Source organism: Oryza glaberrima, chromosome 12 (assembly GCF_000147395.1).
Source record: "Oryza glaberrima chromosome 12, OglaRS2, whole genome shotgun sequence".
NCBI lineage: Eukaryota > Viridiplantae > Streptophyta > Magnoliopsida > Poales > Poaceae > Oryza > Oryza glaberrima.
The window spans coordinates 1,287,968-1,310,030 of NC_068337.1; the positions used below are offsets into that span (position 1 = coordinate 1,287,968).

The 22,063-nt window shown below is 41.0% G+C and overlaps 2 protein-coding genes across 3 annotated transcripts; both read right to left on the reverse strand.

Moving 5' to 3' along the window:
- Positions 1-1,423: 1,423 nt before the first annotated feature.
- Positions 1,424-5,358, reverse strand: LOC127756490 (protein DETOXIFICATION 21-like). Its single transcript, XM_052281830.1, has 8 exons — positions 4,815-5,358; positions 3,199-3,740; positions 2,945-3,031; positions 2,731-2,787; positions 2,392-2,630; positions 2,187-2,305; positions 2,017-2,103; positions 1,424-1,851 (listed from the first exon to the last, which is right to left on the reverse strand). Exons 1-8 carry the CDS (start codon positions 5,112-5,114, stop codon positions 1,771-1,773), a joined length of 1,512 nt encoding a protein of 503 aa, XP_052137790.1. The 5' UTR covers positions 5,115-5,358; the 3' UTR covers positions 1,424-1,770.
- Positions 5,359-7,972: 2,614 nt separating this feature from the next.
- On the reverse strand, positions 7,973-11,611 carry LOC127756201 (uncharacterized). Of its 2 annotated transcripts, none has more exons than XM_052281596.1 (3): positions 11,164-11,611; positions 8,808-9,144; positions 7,973-8,728 (listed from the first exon to the last, which is right to left on the reverse strand). In XM_052281596.1, exons 2-3 carry the CDS (start codon positions 9,135-9,137, stop codon positions 8,216-8,218), a joined length of 843 nt encoding a protein of 280 aa, XP_052137556.1. In that variant the 5' UTR covers positions 9,138-9,144; positions 11,164-11,611; the 3' UTR covers positions 7,973-8,215. The 2 variants fall into 2 exon arrangements, with proteins under 2 accessions (XP_052137556.1, XP_052137555.1); XM_052281595.1 differs by having other exon boundaries at positions 8,808-9,147.
- Positions 11,612-22,063: the final 10,452 nt, after the last annotated feature.

Sequence of the window (22,063 nt, forward strand, 5' to 3'; positions counted from 1 at the left end):
TTTTTTTTTCCGCTGCTTAGATCTTTATTGATTGAGAGGAATTATCTACCTCTGTAATGGCATTTTATTCGCTTAATAATTAGAGTAATAATTGTACTCTATTATCAATTTGTTATTGTGTGCCTCGGCTGATTCCTGGACGAGGGTTCACACACATGTAAGCGTTTGGAATTTTGGATAGAAATTCCGGGCGTGACAGTTACTCTAAAATATCATATTAATCTATTTTTCAAGTTTTTAGTAATTAAAACTCAATCAATCATACGTTAATACCGCCTCGTTTTACGTAAAAAACTTAATCTTCATCTTCATCTTCGGAAGTTTTAGTCCTACGTGGCACACACGTGGCAGTCCAGTCAGCATAAAAAATAAAAAATGGTAGGGCACTTGTCAGTTCTGCTTCTTTTCTCGGTCACCACATGTGGGCCCTATCTTATATATATATATATATATATATATATATATATATATATATATATATATATATATATATATATATATATATATATATTAATGCTGACTAGACTGCTACATGTGCGCCACGTAGGACCAAAACCGCTAGCATTCCGGAGTCTGTCAGGGGATAATTCGTCCGTATAAAAAGTTGAGGTTGAAGAATGTCTAATTTTTAAATAGAGGTGGATAATTCGTACTGCCACAATAGTTCAAGCGTAATTCAAACTTTTTCCTAAAAAATAGGCCCGAAAATCATGCCTCTCTAGCAATAGCAGTGCCCTTTGCAAAATGTTAGAAATTTGTCATGTCATCTTAGGTGGGCTCTCCTTCAATTATTTGTTTCTAGCGATCTGTTTCGTTTTTGTCACGTTGCAAACGACCTGCAAGCGCTAGGGCTTGGGCGATCGCGCATCACTAGGCCAGCGCGTCAGCAAGGTGGACGCAAGTGCGCGCCAGCTGTCGGGGCAAGGAAGGGTATCGTGAGGGTTCCATTAGCTGCCAGGTCAATCAGTCACGCCAGAGCATTGATAGGATTGGGCGTGTCGGAATATTAGGACCATGATTGGGTATATGTTGGAGGCTGTGTTTTAGACATAATTTCTAAAGTAATATAGCTTTAGGTAACATGATCGGTTATCTCTTGGAGATGCTCTAAAATTGAAACATTTTTACAAAACACTATGCCAGAATGGCCCGTTTGATATAGCTTTTTGCTGGATTAACCGATTTGCTTATAGGAGCCGATACTCAATTAGCGCATGGTGTTTTTTGAGATTGAAAATGATCATTTTTGAGTTTTCTATAAAACTTTTATATAATATTTTGTTTTAAAAAAAACAAAGTGTTTAATGGTTTGAAAAGTGTGATCGCTATGGTCTAGTAGCTAGAATTTGAAAAGAACACGAATGGCCAGTTTCTCTCTGTTTTGTTTTGGTGAAATTTGACTGTTTCTCATATTTGATAGTTCAATCAATAAATTTAGTCACGATAGATAATAAAGCATAGTGAATACAATCGACTTACATGGAAGCATACAAATGCTCTTTCTAATTAATACAAAAATTCATGTAAAGCTCACATTGTGCAAGGGCTTGGTGAAATAATAGGATAAGGGGTATATATACAATAACTTTTCCCGGCGGAAAAGCCATCATCCCAAGCCATATGATTAAAATTGTTCTTTGGTGGATACGTGACCTTGATGAATTTTTTGAAAGTTCAAACCTTGAAAATCTTAAATCCGAGCACAATCCCATTTTGACAGGTTGATTCATAAATCATCAAAATTCTTTACAAGTGTGCAGAAGTTTTAGATCATGCATTTCCTATTGAATTCTGTGATCGCCCGTTCTCATCCATATACCATCTGTTTAATCTCTCTCGAGTAATCTCTACCTGAAAAAAAATTAAACATCAAGCACATCATTACATGAGAAAAATATGCTCTTCTAATGACCCATGAATTTTCTAGAGAGACCCTTATATTATTTGAAAAAAAGATATTTAATCAGAAAAAAGGATAAGAAAGAAAATATGAGCAGAGGTAAAAAAAAAGGCAACCTGTTTTTTCCAATCGGTCCTAAGTGTGATGAATAGAAGCACAAGAGTCTGGACTAGTGTTCCAAGAAGCATGCCGATCCAAATACCCTACATAAAGAATGAACATAAGTGAGGGACACAACTTAAATCCATATTAACTAGTGAAATTCTATCATACAAAAATTCCTTACCTTTGCTTGAAATCCTAGCACATAGCCTAGTATTGCACCAAGAGGGATACCAATCAAGTAGTACGATGTAACATTAACATAGGCAACTACACTTTGCCAACCCGATCCGATAGCGACACCTATATATAATTAGAAAATTAGTAATTTCATTGTTAAATTTTGAATTACTTTGATATATACTTGTCCTTCAAATGGAGTAACATACCTGAGAGCACTGGTTGAACACTATTCAACAAAATGGAGAAAGCTAGAAGGGGAGCAAGATCAGCGACTTCATCTGCTACCGCCTTACTTTCAGTAAATATGTATGCAAGGCTTCCACGGAAGAAAAGGAAGAGCACAAACAACACAAATCCTATCAAGAAAGAAGTGGTGACCACATTGAAAATGGCAAACTTAGCCCTTCTTGCACTCCCGGCTCCAAGTTCATTTGCCACCCGCACTCTAAAAATGTACATGCATTAAGTATATGTCAAATTTATGGTTCATGTTGCATCAGTTAGATGAACCACGTAGTGAGTGACAGCTGAGATCGTGAAGTTACCCTATTGCAGACAAAAATCCGATAGAAATCATCATCTCCCAACCGTTGATATTAAGGCTACAAATTTTGCAAGTGAAAACAACAATGTTCAATAAGCAACCTTTTCAATTACTAGAGGAGACACACAAAACAATACAATGATATACATGATACAATATGATCTGGTTGTTGTTTTCTAAACTAATATGCAACAGATTGGAGTGGAATATATTACCATATAGAAAGAGCATCAAGAGCAACCTCTGCATTCTTCATATAACTAGTGAGGAGCACCAATATGGTGTTGTACCACAATTCTAAACTGAAAAGGTAAAAGAAAAATGAGAATAAATTAATGAGCTTCTAATTATTTGTATAAAAGAACTTGATTAACAATTAGCATCTAAAATATTAACTTTCTATTTGCTATCATCAATTTTTTTTGTCGAAAATTTCATATATACATATAAACATAACCATGTTACTTACCAAAGCATCACTCCAGACGATAGCGAAAGCTTCATAATAGCACCAAGATCAGTAAAAGCAGAGGATGAGAACCCTGTCCATGTTAGAGGGCAACCACCAAAGAAGACAAAAGCGAGCTGGCCAAACACAGGGATCCAAAAGGAGATGACCATGGATCCCATGACCCCAGCAAGACCAAGTTGGAACTTGACTGTTAGGAGCCATGATAAGAAGAGGTGAATCCCAAGATTGAGGAAGGCAAGGTAAGTGACAATCATGTTCTTGCTCTGCGCTTGTAGGTACATTTGGAGCGTGAATGCCCATATGTAAGAGAACATTACGGGAATGTACCATAGAGAGATGGTGCCAGCGACGGCAGAGATCTCAGGGTCTTGACCAAGAGCGATTAGGAGTGGAGTTGTGAAGATATAGATCGGGAGAAGGATGACTGCACAACAGAAGAGAACTAGCCATGAGCGTTGTAGATAGATGCCCAACATGTGATATTGCTTGGCGCCATATGATTGTCCACACAACGTTTCTAATGCGCTAGCCATGCCAAGCTGCAATTTACAACAATGTGCATATACGGTTAATTTGTAGTTTATACTGTTTTTATATGCATATCAATAGATGATTTATAGTGCAAATTAATATTTAGTAAACAGTAGTTTTCATAGGAGTGACAGTATGGTCTGGTTATGTTTTATTTGTATATTCTGTTCGAAAAATCTAGGTAAAGACTTTGCTATTGTTGCACAGCTAGTAGACAGAGGTAGTACGAACTACTTTAGTTGCAGAAGAAAAAATATATATCAGAAGATCCAACAAGAATACACATGAAAAAGACCCGGCAAAAAGAATACATGAGGTAGATGCTATATGCTCCTTCCCGCCGTTGACTTTTTTAAACATGTTTTACCGTTCGTCTTATTCAAAAACTTTTATGAATATTATTAAAAAATTTGAGTAGTAGTAGTATATTTAACAATGAATCAAATGATAGGAAAAGAATTAATAATTATTTAATTTTTAAATAAAACAAACGGTTAAACATGTTTAAAAAAAATCAATTGCTCGAGTATTTAGAGACGGAGGGAGTACTAATTAATGTTTGGAGAGAAAGCCGTGCAAGGGAAGGATGGCTAGGTCAAGAGTCTACTTCAAAGTTTTACTAGTACTTTGAAAATCCAAGGAGGCAAGGTCTCACATGATTAATTTTCTTCCTGCAGTATGTACTATATCCATTTTTTTAAAAAAAAAAATCGAGCCTATAGCTTCTTAGCTATAGTACAACAATGCTGGACAAGATCGAACACTCTGTTTTGAACCTATAAAGACAGCAACCGAACATCCATTGTTTGTCTCAATTAATCGATGGGCAAATTAAAGCACAACAAAAAACTTCCAGCGCGCGCGGCGCTGTTAGTCTCTGAATCGGCACAATTAAGTCAAAACTTAACGTCATCAAAGTCAGCTTTTAGAAATAAAAAACAGCTAGTTGCCGAAAACACGAAACAGGTAAAAAGAAAGATCAATTTGAATTGTTACAACGTAGTAATAATAATTTAAACCCAAAACTGTGTAATGATAACTCTGTAATAATAAGTAAAAAGGGAATCAGCGGCATGACTTACCAGGATGCCATTGCTGAAGCGCATGAGGACGGTGGAGACGAGGGCGTAGGCGGCGAGCTCGGTGGCGCCGATGTGTCCGATGAACGCCTGGCTGATGACGGTGACGCCGAAGGAGGAGAAGCGGGCGCAGATGGAAGGACCCGCCACCACCCACAGCTTCTTGTTCTCCTCCACCACTCGCCGCCTCACCGATCCAACCTCATCCTCCTCTGCATCATCATCTTCCTGATGCTTGTTGGTAGCCGGCTTAGGCTCCAACAGTGGAACCGTCAGCTTGTCATCATCACCCGGCTTCTCCATTTTGCTAATTAATTAGTGGCGGCTTGTAGTTTGCAGCAATGGAGATGTTTCAGATTCAGTAGCAATGGCGCTGCTGGAGGAAAGGGAAGCATCAAGGATGCTCAAGTATGGAGCTACTGATGATATATATAAAGGGAGTCGAATGGAAGTACAGGATTGCACCTGTGGTTGCTGCATGAAGCCGTGGGTTGGTAACTTGGTATGGCGGAGGGCAGAATCGGGAATTAACAGGACTTAATTAATCGATGATTATTAATTAATAGTGACTCTAGTCTAGCTGATCAGATCAATGTATATATCCAGTTGAGAATATTCAGGATCATCCATATACATGTTGAGAATTAATTAGCAATAGTAAGTGGAGTAAGAAGGAAGGGTGAGATTCGATCTGGGGTTTTGTGTACTTTGTACTATGTGGCAATGAGGGCAAGAACGTGTACTGTGTATATAGCTTTGCAGCCTGTAGTTGTAGACTGTAAAGACGCGAGGTTATACGTACGCGTACGCGGTACGGCGGCTTAGGGCATGTTTGGTACAGCTCCACCCCTCCTGGAGCTGGAGCTCAGCCAAACAGTTTCAGCTCCACTAAAATTGAGAGTGGAGTTGGATGGAGCTTTCTCACAAAATATATTAGAGTTATGGAGTTAGGTTTAGGCAACTCCACAAATCCACTCTAGACTCAACTCCTGAAGTTATATTTATATTTAGAAGTTGAAGCTGTAACAACATGCCCTTATTTGTGAATGCGGGGCGTCGGAAGAGGCCACGTAGAGATGCCAGGTACCCGTACCTCCAGGGCACCACCAGCAGGCTGCATCGTGAAGCACAGGAGGCCACGCACGGCGGACGTAGGCGGCCGGAATAGTAGCTGGCCCGCCGCCGTCAGCTTAATTCGTCAATAAAATATAATGGACGTTTGTCCGGCCTGCAATCGGCCACTGCATGCGTGATGCATGCGTCGTGGTCGGTCAATGTCCGCCGAAATTAAACATTTATTCCTTTCTTCACAAAATAAGCCAACCCGTACCAAACAAGAATAGTTTATTTTGTAACAAAAAAATAAACCAACTTGTATTGGATGAGGGTGGTTTATTTTGTGACAGAGATCGTATTTTATACAAAGGTTTTCTAAACCTGGCAAAACGGTGTGTATTTTAATTTTTTTTAATAAAGACATTGTTTAAAAAAATTATATTAATTTACTTTTTAAAGTCATTTTAATCATCACTTGTGATAAGGGTTACTCTGTATTTTTTATAGGGACAAAGTGTTCCGAACCGTGTGGTTCGAACACAGCAGAGCGTCGTGGTCGGTCACTGTCTGCCAAATAATCTTCCGTCTCGGTCATTCAACTCTTCTCGTCGAGCCACACTAGCAGCGACACCAGTCTAGCACGCCTGCAGCTAACCATACTTATATCCTATTATCCTTTGGTAGGTTGGTCACGTGCAGTCTATTTAGGTTGGTCACGTTCTTTTCTCGTGAAGCTGCTCCCTCCATTATCTAATATAGAGATTTTAACATTTTATTTGCACTGTTTGACTATTCGTCTTATTAAAAAATTTTAAAATTATTATTTATTTTATTTATGACTTACTTTATTATCCAAAGTACTTTAAGCACAACTTTTTGTTTTTTATATTTGCACAAATTTTTTAATAAGACGAGCGGTCAAACAGTGCAAAATGTCAAAATTCCTTATATTAGGGGATGGAGGGAGTAACAAATACTAGTACTAAGCAGTACTTGCATATACACTAAACAGCAAATTCATGATTTTTTAATATTTATATAAGGATATGGATGAATGAATTAATTATAAAGTTAAAATAAATTTAAAACAATATTACCATAAAAAATTAAAACAATATCAGAAGAATTTTTATATAGAAAGTTTTAAAAGCCGCACAATTTAAAAGCTTGACAACGTGCCACCGTTAATCCGTTCATCAATTACTCGAAAATACTGGAGCAGTATTATTTATTTGTTTACAATGTAAAATTTTAATCACAACAATCGTATGTATTTTGCTACTCAAATTCCCTATGCCATTGTGTTCAGTGGTTTGGATGTGTGGCACATTTTACTCTTGCTTCGTTGTGTAGTACGAGAAAAAATACTTTGTCGTGCATTATAAGAGAGAAAATATCAAAATTGGTGGTCTTTATCGACAAACTCGGGCTACTTGGGCTTGGGCCATGAAGACCAGCCATATATCGCACCTAATTCCATATTTCCATATATATACTATACAGTATATAAAGAGAGGAGAAGCTTGGCTTAGCTTACATTAAAAAGAACATTAAACGAGAAAAAGATCATGAACTCTGTTTCATGGAAATATTTTTGCTTGGGACTTGAAATATTTTTGAAATATTTGAAAGCGGAATGGTTTTATTTTTGATAATAAGCTCCCTTCTTTGTTATCCTAAAGGCAGCTCCTTAAGCATGTGTTTGGTTTGGGGATGGGTTGGGATGGGATGGTTTCATCCCTGATTTTTAGAATGGGATGGTTCTGTTTTTGTTTGGTTGAAGGGATAGAACCACCTCTATTTTTTGTTTGGTTTGAGGGATATGATAGGTTGGAATGATCCTATCTTTTGTTTGGATGGAGGGATGAACATGGGATGCTTGGATACAATTACCTCCACACATTAGTTGGTGAGGTTACCTCTCATAGTCTACAAACTACAAAATAATATTTCTACATGATGACCACACTATATCAAGAAAATGAAATACCATCCATATCACTATATTTGAAAATAAGCTCCAGCAACTTCATTTCAGCATACTGGACAAGCTACCAAATAATGAACAATACTAGCAGTTCCATAATCAACCCCTCAAAAAACAATCACACATAATTAGCTCACATCTGATCCCATTTCAATCCATACATAGAGTCCAAGCCAAACATAATAAGAAGTTTCAAGTCGTGCACATAATAGCAAATTAAGGTCTTACACATAATAGCAAATTTAAGTCTTGCACCTAAGAGTTCACTGCCTAAAACATATTGGCAGTACAAGTCATACATGACCATGGGCCCACCGGCAACACATAATACCAAAAGAACTACCCAACTCATCTAACAACGCTACATTGATCCAGGAAACTTCTCATTAATGAACAAGTGGACCCAATGTATCTTGTTTTCGAAAGGAAGTCCATCAAAAGCTCTAACAATGTGAGGGTTAGCAACCAAATGAGCATAGTAAACAGATACGTGGATCTCCTCAAACCCAGGAAGGCTTTTCAAGGTTTCAAATAAACCATCTGGCAGTTTATTGTCTGGCTCAGCGACCTTTAGTATAGCAGAAGCTAACTTGTCACCAACACTGGTGAATGCACCAATCAGCCCATCATCTTCAATTTCTTGTGTTCTAGCTTTCTTTGGCTTGCTTGCAGATGATGCCTCCGAACGATCATCAGTAGTGGCAGGGCCATCATTTTCCTCTTCATCATTGTCCTCTTGGACATCCTCTGTTCCTAGGACTGAACTTGAGTTCTTTGCATACTTTCCCGTAGCCATGGTGCTACCAAATATTGTAAGCATCTCACCATAGTGCGCAAGAGGTTTGTTAAAATAATCAGCATCAGCCTTGTGATCCTTCGGTGAAACAAAATTTTTGTTTAAGTAAATGCAATAAAAAAATGAATGGAATAAAGCACTAGGTCAAGACATTTACCTCAATATAGCCATTGTAGTGCTCATCATCAAGAGTAATGATGAAATTTTTCTCATCCCAACCAGCAGCACTAACTTTCCTAAGCCTATTTATCTTTGTAAACTTTCTTTGCCATGTCTTCAAATGATTCTTAATTTGCTCACCCGTGAGAGTACTGTTAAAACTTTTATTCACAGCCCTCGCACATGCATTGAGATGCACTACCTTGAAGCCAGATGAGGTCCTTGTGCCACCGGCCACAAGATTGGCAAGGTGTTTTAGCATGAAAGATGACATAGCTGACGTCCATGAAGCATGGGTGCTTCCTCCCTTGCCACTATTGTTGTCCATTTCCTACCTGCTGTCAAATGAACCAGAAAACATCCATTCAGCAATACGTAAACCCAGAAATTGACCATTTAGCAATATGTAAACCGAGAAATTGACCATTCAGCAATATAGTAAACATAAATTGTCCATTCAACAACATATTAACCCAGAAATTAAACATTCAGCAATATGTTAACCCAGAAATTCACCATTCAGCAATATATTAAACAGAAATTGTCCATTCAGCAACATATTAACCTAGAAATTAAACATTCAGCAATATATTAACCCAAAAATTCACCATTCAGCAATACATCAACCCAAAAAATTCAGCATTCAACTATCAACCAATGAAATGACCATTCAACAATATGTCAACCAACTCAGCATTCATCAAACCATAAATTCAGCATACAACAATAGATTTATCCATACAAATGCAATTTAGCAAATGGACTACAACAAGTTGTCCATACAAATGAAATACATAGAAATGTTCATTGAATACTAATGAAATATAGTAAATAAGGTAGAAATACAAGTAGCCCAGCTACATATTACATTCCATGATGGCTATTACGGTCAGCCCACATCTAATCAGCTAAGCCGTGCCTGAACTGAACCATCAATGCATGGTCATTTGCTTGGTCGGTTGATGATTCATCAATGTCTTCACTTGACCAATCAGGCGGAGCTATAAGCTCATCAATTCCGTCATTTACGACACAATATGAATAATACAACAAGCTACAACAATATCTACTTGAGTTCGAAATGGGAAGAATGGAGTGGCATCATCAAGCACTTTGAACCTCCTCTTTAGTGACCCAAATGCACGTTCAACCGTCACACAGAGGGATGAGTGTCTAAGTTGAACAACTCCTTCTCATTTTGTACTGGATTATTCCCCCATTCATTTAGATGGTACCGGACAGCACGAAAAGGAGGCAAGAATCCTTGTTTGGCTCCATATCCAGCATCAACTAGATAGTATTTGCCTATTATATGATCGACAAGTTGGTCACATTCCTAAATATCAACATTTGTCATGGATAATTTGATAAACTATAGTAATCTATTACCTTGTGGGACACGGAGGCCATTTTCACGTTCCAAAGCATCTCTTAAAACTACAGCATCATGTGCTGTCCCCTCCCAACCAGCCAAGACATAAGTAAACCGAAGATCAAAATCTACGGCTGTCATTACATTTTGAGTGGCATGGGACTTCCTACCACGAAAAGAAGACTCCACATTCTTATGAACTGAGGCTCTAATATGTGTGCCATCAATAGCTCCAATACAATCCTATTTTGTGTTCAACAACATTAAAAATTAGGGACCATATATCAATGTTCACATAAAGATAAATTTAGATAGGGATGAATCTCAGACCTTAAATTAAGGATCCCATCTAGGGTTTCCGGCTATTTTAGTTGGAGTGTCCAATGAGGGGGGGCTGATTAGTTCATCTCGTAGCTCACCGATTGCATGAAGGACTTTGTTGAAATAACGGCTAACTGTTTCTCCAGACCAATCAAAATTAGTGCGAACTAATCTATTTCTAAGGTTATGACCCACTGTATGCAAAAACATAGCCACTTGTTCCTCAATACACATGTGAATAGTATCTTCAAGTAAACCACGATCCCTAAAAAGCTTACAAAAACAAAAGAAACTTGCCCTTCTAAGTCTAAGCATGTTGATACAAGTTGTATCGTTCCACCAAATTTTAGTTTATAGGTACTCAATTCTTTTCTTATCCCTTTCAACCATTGGGCCATATCTAATACCTTCTCTCCTTGAACATCTCTTTCTTTTTCTAGACCTACTAATCATGGCCATCATCGACAACAATAAATTTGTATCAGCAATACAAACTAAAAGCTTGGTCCTCTTGTCCATCTACAATACAACAAAAAAAAAAACACATGGACAACATCTACTGTCAAGCAATTGATAAAGGAATTTCACACATTCTTCAACAAAAACAGATATGCACAGATCTGAAAACGAAATCCTCATCCAAGGTTTAGGGTATTTTTACCGTGGATATTGGGAACCCCGATCTGCAGTTGGTGGCTACGAACACTTCGAGTCGAAGGTGATGAGGTCCAGCGCCGCCGTTCCTGCTCGCGCACCGGCTCGAGCTCCCGAGAGTGCCGCCGTGCCCCTGCTCGCGCGAGCGCCGCTACAGCCGCGCGCGCCTCCGCAGCCCACGCCCGCGGCGCCGCTGCAGCCGCGCGCCGCGCTGCTTCACCGCAGCCCGAGCCGCGCCGCGCCGCGCCGCCTCACCGCAGCCCCTGCTCGCGCGCCGGCTCGAGCTCCCGCTAGCGCCGCTGCAGCCGTGCGCGCCTCCGCAACCCACACCCGCGCCGCCGCAGCCGCGACCCGCCGCCGCCTTGCCCCTGCGCGCCGGCTCACCCAGGCCAAGCACGCACTGCCGCCACCCTTGAAAACCCTAGGAAGGAATAGATAGAGAAGAGATAAAAAGGAAGGGGGAAAAAAAGAGGTGAAGCGCTTCTGCTCTTACCGCGCGTGAGTCGCGAGTCACGGGTGCGAGGTGGGATCGTTTCGTCCGCCACTTTTTTCCGGATGGGGTTGTCCCGAATATTGAAGGAATATTCTCTTTTGGAACCATCCTATCCCTCATAGTGCCTCAACCAAACAGCCATAAAAATGGGATGATCTCATCCCATCCCGGGATATCCTCCCAACCAAACACATGCTAAAAGTGATCTTCTACTTTTATTGTTTAGATTAAATGAGAGAGACAAATCTGTAGTCATGAGTTAGATTCCTTTGTTGTAATTTTCTTTGGACTCCTTTTTTCTTTAATTCTTTAATAAAGTCTTTTTAACAGCGGGGCTTCCATGTTGTGTTCTTAAAAAAAAGTTAAATAAAAATACCATGTCTCCTCGTATCTTGTGTTTCTTTTCTCTTTTAGTTATGTGTAATACGTTATCAGCACAACGTTCTAATGGAGATTAAGGTAGAAGAAGGTAAGGAAAAAAAATTGACAAACTGATTTGTATTTTATATATTGAACCACAAAAATGAAACACTTGCAACTTTCTCGTCTCATTTCTGTGACTCTCATACCACCAACACCTTCTTTTGAGTCAATAGCGCAAGCCGATTGGGGTATTCCAGGCACCAACCTCCATAACCAACAACCCTCGCTACATGCGCACGTGCCAGCCACATCCCGTATGACATACGCCGCTGTAATGCACCGGATCGACTGAGATCGCCATGCCGCGCATAGCGGCTGAGCTGGCCACTGCACCGGTCGGCCATGTGCCGCAGCGCCAACCACACTAAGCAGGTGCGCTTAACCAGCCACGCCCCCGCATAGTGCCACGCCACCCAACGGTCGTACCCAGCAGGACGCCATGCCAGAGCAGGTCCGACGACCATACCTACTCGACAGCGCATCGTCATGTGCAAACCCTAACAGCGTGTTGATTGTGCCATGACCGTCTTACGGTGTAAATGGTACCGCTTATTTTGACATGTAAGTGGATTCGCGGGTTAGCCACTTACACCCTTAGAGTCGTCCATGTCACGAGCAAACAGCGCCGCCGTGCTACAGAGTGCTGGACCATGCCAGCATGTCGATCGGGTCACCGAATTGCCTTACAGATAAGTGGTCGCATCGCCGTGTACTGGCCATGCCATTGTGAGCGTCGGCCAAGGAATGAGGAAAGAAGGAAAGGAAGAAGAAAGATACAAAAGGAATGAAAATGGAAAAAGGGAAAGGAATCCTGTGATTTTTGCAGAATGGGCCTGAGCTTTCTGGAACATATCAGCACAGCTCCCTGTATTGAGATCTTTGGTGCGCACGTAAAACCTTAAATTTAGGAAAACACCATTTCTAACCCTCTACCGCATAGAATCTTCTAAAGTGGCCCTTGTATTTTTCAAAATTCATTGAAAATTCGTATTTTAGCGTCAAAATTAATGATTATGTATTTTGAATTTGAATTTCGTTTTGCATTTGAGGTATTTTACTACTGTTATTTAAGATTTTGAACTTCTCTTATGTTCATAATATGATAAACACAAGATTGTAAACTCCAAAATTTTGCCAAAAACTTGAAGTCTAATATTTCAGAAATTTTGTCCAAATTTTGGAGGTTTTTGTCCCAAGGTATTTTTGTCATTTGGATAAATTGTACAGTGCTAACGGAGGTTAACTGAACGACAATAGTAAATCATAAAACTTGAGCAAAAGTCGACGGCATATTGTAGAACGTGATAAATTCAGTGGTAAATATGGTTTACGATTCCAAGATAGCCTTCCGTTTCGGGCTCTGACGGAATGACGGTTTTCACGAAATCCAGTGGAAAGCCGATAGATTCCAAACAAATTTCATAAACCAATATTTGAATACAAATTCTCTGAATTTGCCGATAAGCTCGCGAAAACCGGTCGGCTTTGGTGAAATTCTGAGTGAAATATCGAAATTTCAATCGGTAACTAAAAAAGAAGTAAATTGAAAGTGTTTTCCTTTTTTTATTCGTTATTCTTTTCTTTCCTACTGTAAATTTCAGTAAATACACGGAATACATTAATTTTTTCGTAAATTTATATCCTAACAGGTTCTATGAATATCATACTATTTATAAGATTTTATTTGATTTTTTTCTTTTTTATCAATTCAAATTTGACTTTGAATGAAACTCACAAAATCTCAGACGGCTTATGCTTTCAAGTCTCGTCGAAAACTCGAAATTTCGCAGAATTCAACCGGTTTTCGTCGGAATTATGAATCTTAGTGGTAAATCGTAGACCTATGATAAACTTATTAGTATATAATGGATTCCCTCCCAAGTCAATGGCTGTGTGTCAGCAAGTTTGGCACTGTACACTAGCTCTAGTTGGTGGTGCTCGCTGCTCAGGAAGCGGCCACGAACAACGTCCATCCACCGTCCAACCAACCATACATGCACGCTACTCATGGACGTTGCCAGGTTGCTGTAGCGCTTTCATATCAGACTAGATTTACTATTTTTGATTTGACTCCGAATTATTCTATCAAGCTAGCAACTGCTTTTGACTAGCCCGCAAAAAATTGCACGGGAAAATTCCTTTGTTGGGACCTGTTTAGATTCTAACTTTTTCTTTAAATTTTTAACTTTTCCGTCATATCAAACTTTCCTACACATAAACTTCCAACTTTTCCGTTACATCGTTCTAATTTTTTTAAACTTTTAATTTTTGCGTGGAACTAAACACATCCCAAAATCGTCTCCATTTTCTGTCGGAATTAATTCACGCCCAGGAAAGGCATTCAAGTGGATGCTTTCACCTGCCATTGCTTTGCTTATTCACTTCCCTCCAGCTTAATTACGAGTAGAGCATCATATGACAGTGAGATTCAGTCACAGGAGAGGCTCTGATTTACTCTGTTTAATTCGCTTGAGATGAAAGCATGGATGCATTCATGCATACGCGCTTAATTTGGCTCGCCACGGATGGCTTCTAGCGTGAACGACAACGTTGCGACTACGCTACTCCATCCACTGACGATTAAACAACATAAATCAGGTGCTAATCAATACCCAAACGCAGCAGGGAAAGAAAAGGACAACAGCTAACTGCAACCGAAACGTCCCTGTTCCCGGTTTAGCGTCGGGAAATCATGAGCTAATAAGCAGCAACCTGTTACACGTATATAATCTAACTTGTTTTATATTTTTATCATGCATCACATGCCTAGCTTTTTTATTTGTCACTATAAAAAAATGCACATCAAAATAAACTTGCACGATATAAATAAACTTGCACGATATATTAAGATTCTTTTTGGCACAGCTCTAAATATGAGATTTCTTGAAGATGAATATTTCTAACTCCACAAATTGATCTAGATCAATAAATCAATTTATTCCTATTTTAGATGAAATATAAAATTCACTATAACTCAACGTATAAACATCAAATCTACCGTGGATCAGAGATCTGTTGAGATTATAGGCATATAATGATTTAATCTATTCCATAAATAAATCATGACATTACAGATGAAAACTAGCATGAACGCATCATTAGATCTACACATGTAAACTACACAGCATAACATGAACAGATCAAATATGCGCAACATATTGAACACGTACCGAGGTGAGGAAAGACCGGCTGCTTGGTCGAAACTTTTCGCAGGCGTCTACGAAGGCACGAAACACGCGAGCGAAGAGGAAGGCGAGTCGTCGCAAACGAACAGGGAGCAGTCGCGCGAAGCGCTTCCCAAAAACCTTATTGCCGTCTTCTCCCGGTGCAGGACGTCGAAGGCAAAGGTTCCGGAGACCTGCTCTCCCGATCGCCGGTGCACGCCGGCGAGCGAGATGGAGTAGTCTACGAGCGACGGCGCAGTACAGAGTAGGAGGCAAACCCTAGATTGATTTCGCGTGTGTTGCGTGAAGACGGCGGGTCGGTTTATATAGAGAAGGGTCGCTTGATCAGGGCGCCCGCACGATCTCTATTGCGTGTAACCGAACCGGATAAGTCGCGCGTAACTTATCTGGACTCCACGCCGTTTGCACGCACCGGATTTTTCAGAACGTTTCCAAAACAAAAACGAATCCGAATTTGCAGCAAAACAAAACTGCAAAAGGAGGCTGCATCTGCGCAAGGGTGAGGAGCCAATTTTTCGGACCATTCGACGCATACATCGTGCACGCGCGCCGCCTGCCCTGCCAAGCCAGGCCAGGCGAGCGAGCGCGCGCGTGTGTTTCCCCTCTTCTCTCCACCACACATGCTTCAAGTAGCTAGGAGGGCATCCTCCCTTTTAAGGAGGTCCCCCTCTCCTAGAATAAGCAAGGTGGTACTAAACTCCACATGCATGCCATCCAATGAGGTGGGCTTTTGTGATTTCCCAAAGAATTAATCTTCGAGTGGGCTAAGGCCCATTCATTAATTCCAACAATCCCCCACCAAATCTCAAAATCCCACTGAGATTTGCCTTTTCCAATGTACTGTTTATATACCAGCGGTTCGATGGAGACCGATTAAGGTTGAACATCCACCTAGAACTCCAAGCTACACTTACTCACAACTTGAACAATGGACTACGCCTTGAATTGCAAGTTTTGTGCAAGCAAGTTTCACTCAAAGTCTTATCTGGTACTAGACCATCTGTAGACTACCCCTCGGGTGGAGCGTATAAGTCATACTCCTAGGACTTTAGTAAGCTTCCTAGAAGATTCACCCAAAATCTTCATAGACTGAGACCAACAGTCAAGCTCACAAAGGTGAGTTCTTTCAAGAATGCTCTGCAGGACAACATCTTCGCTAATTAAAGCCAACAGAACTCATTAAGGCATAGCCAACCTGCCTTGCAGCTCACGAGAGTACATGCATCTTCACTTGGAGAGGGTATATATTGGTACTCTCCTCTAGTTTACTAATGATTTGTTCTTCCCAGGATCTAATTCACGGGATCTCCGATCACATAGACTGGGTTACTACCATAGTATAACTCACAAAGGTCTCAAACCCATCTCCTTCGATGCATTGTCTATCACATTTCGTGATAGTCCCTTCGTGAAGGGATCTGCCAGGTTTCTCGCTGTTTGGATGTAATCCAACGTTATAACTCCGGAGTTTCTTAATTTCCTGACAGACTTCAATCGTCTTTTCACATGTCTAGACGATTTCATATTATCCTTAGAACTATTCACTTTGACAATTACCATTTGATTGTCACAGTTCATAAGGATAGCCGGCACCGGTTTTTCAACAATAGGCAGATCCATTAATAGATCACTTAGCCATTCTGCCTCAACAGTAGCAGTATCCAGTGTCGTCAGCTCTGCTTCCATGGTTGACCTCGTCAAAATGGTCTGTTTGCAAGACCTCCATGAAACAGCACCACCACCCAGTGTGAAGATATATCCACTAGTGGCTTTGATCTCATCCACATCAGAGATCCAGTTAGAATCACTATAACTCTTCAGTACCGCAGGATACCCAGTATAGTGAAGCCCCAATTCCACAGTACCTTTCAGATAGCGCATTACTCGCTCAAGCGCACGCCAGTGATCATCTCCCGGATTAGAGGTAAATCGGCTCAACTTGCTCACAGCAAAGGAGATATCAGGCCTAGTTGCACTAGCCAGGTACATCAACGAGCCAATGATTTGGGAGTATTCCAGTTGATTCCTAGCAATTCTCTTGTTCTTGCGAAGCAACAAGCTAGGATCATAAGGTGTTGGAGAAGGCTTACTATCAATGTAGCCAAAGCGATTCAAAATCTTTTCCACATAATGGGACTGCAAGAGTGTAATCCCATTCTCACCTCTAATTAGCTTAATGTTTAAGATAACATCAGCTACTCCCAAATCCTTCATATCAAAATTTTGAGACAAGAATGATTTAACCTCATTTATCACCTCAAGGTTTGTCCCAAATATTAGTATGTCGTCAACATACAAGCACAAAATAACTCCCTCACCCCCACCATGGCGATAGTACACACATTTATCTGCCTCATTGACTGCAAAGCCTGCAGATGTCAATGTTTTGTCAAATTTCTCATGCCATTGCTTAGGAGCTTGTTTCAGACCATACAAAGACTTCAACAATTTGCACACTTTGCTTTCTTGACCTTCAACTACAAACCCATCAGGTTGATCCATATAGATCTCCTCATCCAGCTCTCCATTAAGAAAAGCTGTCTTAACGTCCATTTGATGAACGAGAAGACCATGTGAGGCTGCTAGGGAAAGTAGCACACGAATTGTGGTCAATCTAGCAACAGGTGAGTAAGTGTCAAAGAAATCTTCGCCTTCTTTCTGAGTATAGCCCTTAGCAACAAGCCGAGCCTTGTACTTTTCAATAGTACCGTCAGGCCTAAACTTCTTCTTGAACACCCACTTGCACCCCACAGGTTTACACCCATAGGGTCGCTCTGTCACCTCCCAAGTCCCGTTAGCGATAATGGAATCCATTTCACTACGGACAGCCTCCTTCCAGTAGTCTGCATCAGGAGATGCATATGCTTCTGAAATTGACTTAGGAGTGTCATCCACGAGGTACACAGTGAAATCATCACCAAAAGACTTAGCCGTCCTTTATCTCTTACTCCTTCGAGGAGCTTCACTGACATCCTCCTCAGAGACATGTTCATGTGTATGTTCAGTTTGTTCTGGTGGTGTGATTGAACTAGGAATTATTTCAAAGGGTTGGTTTGAACCACTATGTGTATCCTTCATTGGGAAAAAGCTCTCAAAGAAGGTAGCATCACGAGACTCCATAATTGTACCAACATGCATGTCCAGTACCTCGGATTTAACTATTAAAAATCTATAGGCAATGCTATGATGAGCATATCCCAGAAAGACACAGTTCACAGTCTCTTAGGTCCAAGTTTGCGCTTCTTCGTTATTGGTACATTGACTTTCGCCAAGCACCCCCATGTGCGCAAATAAGAAAGTGATGGTTTTCTCCCAATCCATATCTCATATGGTGTTTTGTCCTTATTTCTGTTAGGAACTCTGTTTAACACATGATTTGAGGTCAACAATGCCTCCCCCCACCATGCCTTAGGCAGTCCCGCGGTGTCCAACATGGCATTCACCAAGTCAGTCAGTGTGCGGTTCTTCCTTTCAGCAATCCCATTAGACTCGGGAGAATAGGGAGGCGTCCTCTCATGTATGATGCCATGTTCCTCACAGAATAAGTCAAACTCGTTCGAGAAAAACTCTCCACCACGATCAGATCTAAGCCTTTTTATCTTTCTGTCAAGTTGATTTTCAACTTCTGCCTTATAAATTTTAAAATAGTCTAGAGCCTCGTCTTTCGTTTTCAACAAGTACACATAGCAAAATCTAGTAGCATCATCAATCAACGTCATGAAATATCGTTTTCCACCCTTCGTCAACACCCCATTCATTTCACAAAGATCTGAATGTAGGAGTTCTAGTGGTGCCAAGTTTCTCTCCTCGGCAGCCTTGTGAGGCTTGCGAGGTTGCTTCGATTGCACACAACTATGGCACTTAGAACCTTTGACAATGGAAAACTTAAGAATTAAACACATGCTGGAAAGCCGAGACATCAAGCCAAAATTAATATGACATAAACGTGAGTGCCAAACATTAGCCTCATCATCCACACTGCCACAAATATGGTTCACAGACTTATTGTAGAAATCAGAAAGGGAAAAGCGGAACAGGCCTCCGCACTCATAACCTTTACCAATAAAATATCCATGTTTAGACACGACTACTTTATTAGACTCAAAAACCAACTTAAATCCGTCTCTAGTCAGACGGGAGCCACTAACAAGATTCCTGTCGATAGAAGGGACATGCTGCACGTTCTTCAGCTGCACGATCTTTCCCGAAGTAAATTTCAGATCTACCGTGCCAACACCATGAACAGAAGCATGTGACCCATTCCCCATTAGGACGGTGGAACCCCGTGCGACCTGATAAGAAGAAAACAATGAGATGTCAGCACAAACATGTACATTGGCCCCAGTGTCAACCCACCAATTAGTAGACTGATTAACTGAAAAAACAGTAGGTAGATTACCATACCCGCTTCCATCTCCAGTGTTGCCAATAGTCACATTAGCAGACTTAGAAGTCTGCCCTGCAGGTGCCTTCATCCCCTTGCGCTGTGGACACTTCCTAGCCAGATGACCAACTTGGCCACACACAAAGCAAGTCCTCTCATCCTGATTAGGATTGTTGTTGTTCTTCTTCTGCTTCTTGAAGTTGGTGGTCTGCTGAGCTTTGTATTTCCCCTTACTCTTGTTTTGGGCCTTGTGCACAACATTGGCACTGGACTGCCCACCATCGCCCTTAGACGCGGCATCCTTTTCCCGAGCTTTCTCCTCAACATCAAGAGACGCTATCAACCCCTCAACGGAGTATTCCTGTCTCTTGTGTTTGAGTGCAGTACCGAAACTTCTCCAAGATAGAGGTAATTTCGCAATAATGCACCCAGCCACAAATTTGTCGAGTAAGACACACATAAGGAGTTCGAGTTCCTTAGCCATGGTTTGTATCTCATGAGCCTGTTCAACTACAGAACGGTTGTCAGCCATCTTGTAGTCATGAAACTGCTCCATGATATACAGATCATTGCTAGCATCAGTAGCACCGAATTTAGTATTCAGTGCATCCCACAACTCCTTACCGTCGGTCATATGCATATACACCTCGACCAGACGATCGCCAAGAACAGTAAGAATGCATCCCACAAAGAGAGTAGTGGCTTCCTCGAATTGCTTCTGCTGTTCAGCAGTAAGAACTCCTTCAGGTTTGCCAGTACTCACCCAGAAGCATTTCATAGCTGTCAGCCACAGAGTGACCCTGATCTGCCATCTCTTAAAATGCACACCGGTGAATTTATCCGGCCTCAGTGCATCGGCAAAACCAGCCATAGTAAAATCACAGTGCTTACAATAAGGTTTTTGGATTGTTGAGATTATAGGCATATAATGATTTAATCTATTCCATAAATAAATCATGACATAACAGATGAAAACTAGCATGAACGCATCATTAGATCTACACATGTAAACTACACAGTATAACATGAACAGATCAAATATGCGCAACATATTGAACACGTACCGAGGTGACGGAAAGACCGGCTGCTTGGTCGAAACTTTTCGCAGGCGTCTATGAAGACACGAAACACGCGAGCGAAGAGGAAGGCGAGCCGTCGCGAACGAACAGGGAGCAGTCGTGCGAAGCGCTTCCCAAAAACCTTATTGCCGCCTTCTCCCGGTGCAGGATGTCGAAGGCAGAGGTTCCGGAGACCTGCTCTCCCGATCGCCGGTGCACGCCGGCGAGCGAGATGGAGTAGTCTACGAGCGACGGCGCAGTACAGAGTAGGAGGTAAACCCTAGATTGATTTCGCGTGTGTTGCGTGAAGACGACAGGTCAGTTTATATAGAGAAGGGTCGCTTGATCAGGGCGCCCGCACGATCTCTACTGCGCGTAACCGAACCGGATAAGTCGCGCGTAACTTATCCGGACTCCACGCCGTTTGCACACACCGGATTTTTCGGAACGTTTCCAAAACAAAAACGAATCCGAATTTGCAGCAAAACAAAACTGCAAACAGAGGCTGCATCTGCGCAAGGGTGAGGAGCCAATTTTTCGGACCATTCGACGCGTACGTCGTGCACGCGCGCCGCCTGCCCTGCCCTGCCCTGCCCTGCCAGGCGAGGCGAGGCGAGCGAGCGCGCGCGTGTGTTTCCCCTCTTCTCTCCACCACACATGCTTCAAGTGGCTAGGAGGGCATCCTCACTTTTAAGGAGGTCCCCCTCTCCTAGAATAAGCAAGGTGGTACTAAACTCCACATGCATGCCATCCCATGAGGTGGGCTTTTGTGATTTTCCAAAGAATTAATCTTCGAGTGGGCTAAGGCCCATTCATTAATTCCAACAAGATCCATAGCTCTACCAAACATGGCTTAAGTTTTTAACTATATTGCAAAACTCGTTAGCCTTACTTTTATATATTCATTTATAAGTTCACCAATATATTTTTTTACTTTTTCCTTACGAATCACTGAATTATTTGTAGTCTAAATTTTTCACCCTAAGACCAAAATGTAAATATGTGAATTATTGGATGTCAATTTGGTGATTCAAAGGTTATATTTATATATAAGAGAAAGATTGAGCACCAGTATTTAAATCCTGGTGTACATAGATATTAAGCACACATAGGTGCACTTTAAATAGAAATTTAGTGAGGCAACAATTTGATGTGGTTAAGTGGTTTCCATCTCTTTTGGCACATATTAAAGGACGCATTCACATGTGTATGAGTGTGGTGTTTGTGCATATATAATATGTCTTCCATTTAGCTACCTAGCTTAAAGTGGCAAGAAATAAAAAGGATGTTTAGGGATACAAATTGCATATCGGAAAGAGTAAAGCTCAAAATTTTATAAAGGTCCGGTTCATTTCCACTGCAGG

Excerpts from the sequence above, each read along its gene's own strand:
- LOC127756201 (XM_052281596.1), bottom strand. The coding sequence starts at position 9,137 with ATGGACAACAATAGTGGCAAGGGAGGAAGCACCCATGCTTCATGGACG. Across the intron at positions 8,729-8,807 it reads ACTACAATGGCTATATTGAG|GATCACAAGGCTGATGCTGA; the intron begins GTAAATGTCTTG and ends GTTTCACCGAAG.
- LOC127756490 (XM_052281830.1), bottom strand. The coding sequence starts at position 5,114 with ATGGAGAAGCCGGGTGATGATGACAAGCTGACGGTTCCACTGTTGGAG. Across the intron at positions 2,306-2,391 it reads TGTTCAACCAGTGCTCTCAG|GTGTCGCTATCGGATCGGGT; the intron begins GTATGTTACTCC and ends AATTATATATAG. Across the intron at positions 1,852-2,016 it reads GGACCGATTGGAAAAAACAG|GTAGAGATTACTCGAGAGAG; the intron begins GTTGCCTTTTTT and ends ATTTTTTTTCAG.